The 3,387-nt window shown below is 35.2% G+C and overlaps 1 protein-coding gene across 1 annotated transcript in view; it reads left to right on the top strand.

The window, feature by feature from the left end:
- The window catches only part of LOC106867290 (xaa-Pro aminopeptidase 1), a 72,819-nt gene extending 69,506 nt beyond the window's left edge, over window positions 1-3,313 (top strand). Inside the window, exons 19-20 of the mRNA XM_014912133.2 lie at window positions 862-960; window positions 3,082-3,313. Of these exons, the coding sequence (XP_014767619.1) occupies window positions 862-960; window positions 3,082-3,264 (282 nt within the window). The 3' untranslated portion in view covers window positions 3,265-3,313. The remainder of the gene's footprint in view (window positions 1-861; window positions 961-3,081) is intronic.
- The last annotated feature ends 74 nt before the right edge of the window (window positions 3,314-3,387 follow it).

Below are 3,387 nucleotides of genomic sequence, written 5' to 3'. Positions count from 1 at the left end.
ATATATATATATATATATATATATATATATATATATATATATATATATATATATATATACACACACACACACACACACACACACACACCCGTGTGTGCGCGCGTGTGTGTGTACATATATGACAAGGAAAAGAAATTATGTCATGACACTTTGTTTTCCTTTGTCATTTTGATTTCTTATTACTGTTCTGTACTCAACTGACGACCTCGAACATGATGTCTATTGAGTTCTAACCTCAGGTTAATAGTATCGTTATGGTTAAACGGAAAAGTAATAATAATAATAATAATAATAATAATAATAATAATAGTCGCTACGAAGCAAGGACATACCTCTAAACCCCTAAGGAGAGGACGGCCAAGACCCATGCTACGCCATTGATGTTGTCTGAAAACGCTAGCACGCATGCATTCAGCTGTTCGTTATTTAACATAATCTACATCAGAAACAATTATCATTATTCTACAACAGCACAAGAAACACAAACAGAATTCTGTGCGTAAAAGTGAACATTGAGTTAAATAACAGCAGAAATATTCTTAGAAAGATTGTAAGTTTCAACATGAGTGACAGCAATAGCGCAATGCAGCAGAGAAGTGCATCGTTACACTGCTGATGCTATTTCAGCTGCCCTCCCCATAAAACAAAAAAAAAAAACTAAAAAAACTTACCGTAGACCAATGTCCCGAAAGAAATTTAGTTTTTCATCCACTTAAAAATTTAGGACTGACAGTGTATATTTCTATGATTCAGGAAGACTTTGTTGTTACTTTTTAATGCATGTGTATGTGTGTGTACAAATTTCTCTTAACCTATTCATCTAATGCAAAATGTCTTTTAATGCTTGCTTTTATTTTTCAGTATCGTTTCATGAACTTCAATTTTTTCAAATTCAAACCTATTACACTGGTACCTTTCGAACCGAATCTCATTGACTATTCTATGCTGAGTAAAGACCAGGTATGTGAAAAATGTCATTAACAATTGAATGTACTACATTCCTGGCAGATATATTTAATCTCAAAAGGTACATTTTTGTACAGTAAACAGCTGAGGTTCTTTACCAATGGACAACAGTATAATTCGGGAAGGAATTGAAATATTTGATGAAATGTAAAATATGTTTTGCATACGCTATACAATAAACCATAAGCTGCATGAATGGGGCCACAGTTTCACATTTACGGTTAACAAAATCTAAGGAATATTTCCTCAGGGAAATTATTAAATGTTACGCGTGCTTCTTTAAGAAGGAGGTTATCATTGATTTACCAAAATAAACTGCGATGCTAACGGTGTGACATGATTGATATAGAATATGCATAGCGTAAAACTGACAATTTTGCTTTAATTACAGTGATTAGCGTACATAATTTTGCATGAGCCTGAAGGAATCAAAAGAAAATCGTTCTTGCTGATTTCTCTTGACGAACTTTGTGAAAACAACTACTTTATTTGTGGCCAACATGCCCAAAATATTTTGTGTTAAAAAGCAGTTCTGTAAAAGAGCAGTGTTACATTAAGGAAAAGAGTTGTGTTAAAGGGAAATTTTATGTCAAGGGGCAACGTTACGTCGGAAGGGAGATTTTGTTAAGGGTAGCGTTATGTTATGATCATGAAGGCCAACTATTTTTAAACATTAATCTAAAGAGGATGATGCTCATGACGTTTGAAGGCTCTAGATACCTGATGAAGCCAGTGAGAGAAATATCAGACTTGAATTGTTGTGGTTTAATGTCTATGAGGAAAATGTGGGAAAGGAGAAAGTTCCAGAATCCTGCGTTTCTGATAGGAAGGATTGGGAAGTACTTACACTGGAGTTTGTGATTTGAGACAAAATGGCGATGAATATTAGGGGAGGCTTGGGACATTATTGCGGTGAGATTGGTTGCTTGTTATAATGTCACACTAGTTTAAAATAGTTGTAGTAACAGTTAAAGGCACAGAGCGAGGGAACAGTACTTATATGAAACTGTAGTTGTAGCATACTTTGTGGTGTGTGTTTGCCGTTCATCTTGATGGCATTTTTCGTCTGGCAGATGGAACGCGGTCTAAAATGTTTCTGTAACAGCAATATTGTTACAATCATTAGCATTACTTGAACGTGAAACACACTTTTCTTTTCATCAGAGACACGTTTTAGAAACTTACCTTATGACCTCGACTCTTAATGGAATAATCCTTTCGACTATAGGCACAAGGTCTGATCTGATGTTTTGGGGGAAGGGGGCCAGTCGATTAGATCAACGCCAGTACGCAACTGGTACTTAATTTATAGACTCCGAAAGGATGAAAGGCAAAGTCGACCGCAACGGAATTTGAGCTCAGAACGTAGCGGCAGACGAAATACCGCTAAGCATTTCGCCCGGCGTGCTGACGATTCTGCCAGCTCACCGACTCTTAATGGAACAATGGGAGCACTTTTATGATATACGACATACGGTGTGTTTTGGTCACTTTTAAACCTGAATGAGTTCATCCGTCTTTAGACTCGACTGCAACCGTTTCCTCCAGATAGAAGGAAGGACCGGCGGGATTTGAACTTTGAGTGAAGAGAGCTAGAACAAATACTGCCAAGCATTTTGTTAAACATTCTAACGACTGCCAATTCGCCATTTAGCACCCAATATTTACGCGTTATTATTTATAGCTTTATCTATTTCGAGTTCTTCCAATAAAACGATACATTTAATGTCATTCAAGTTTCTACATTCTTATGACAAACAAAAATTCAAGCTAAGAACAAAGCGCCTAAAATGGATGGCAAAATTCGATGGCTTGCTTTGGCACAATAGTAGAACGTCTTTCAGGGATGAGGTTTCGAATCCCATGAGCAGCCTTCAACTTTTTTTCCCATCCAAGGATTTTTTTAACCCGATATATACACGCTATTATCTTCGTAGTTTTTAACGCAATATTCTACATGTTATCTACTTCAAATTTTACAATTAAAACCGATTTATTTCATGCTCTCTCGAGGTTTCTAAAATCCTATGTTATATCAATTTAATTATTTACTAAGTAATTAAGATTTCTTTAATTTGTTAACCCTTTCTTTTCTTTTCTTTTTTCGATTGACAGATTTATTGGTTGAATAATTACAATAAGCTGTGCGAGGATGTAATTGGTCCTGAATTAATGAGACAGGGGAAGAATGACGCTTTGAATTGGTTGCAAAAAAGAACTCAACTTATCAGCAGCGCAGCCACAATAACTTCTTCTCTCTGTCTTTTCCTGTCCGTTTTTCATTTTACCATTTTTTAAAGAAAGAATACACGGAAGTCATTTCATATGTCTCACTTTATTAATAACATTTTTATTGGTGTTTTTATTATTTTTATTATTCGTATTACTTTTTTTGTTCTGTTTTTTTATTTTGTTATTGTT

This window comes from Octopus bimaculoides, chromosome 10 (assembly GCF_001194135.2).
Source record: "Octopus bimaculoides isolate UCB-OBI-ISO-001 chromosome 10, ASM119413v2, whole genome shotgun sequence".
Lineage (NCBI taxonomy): Eukaryota > Metazoa > Mollusca > Cephalopoda > Octopoda > Octopodidae > Octopus > Octopus bimaculoides.
This window is presented reverse-complemented; position numbering and strand designations above follow the sequence as displayed.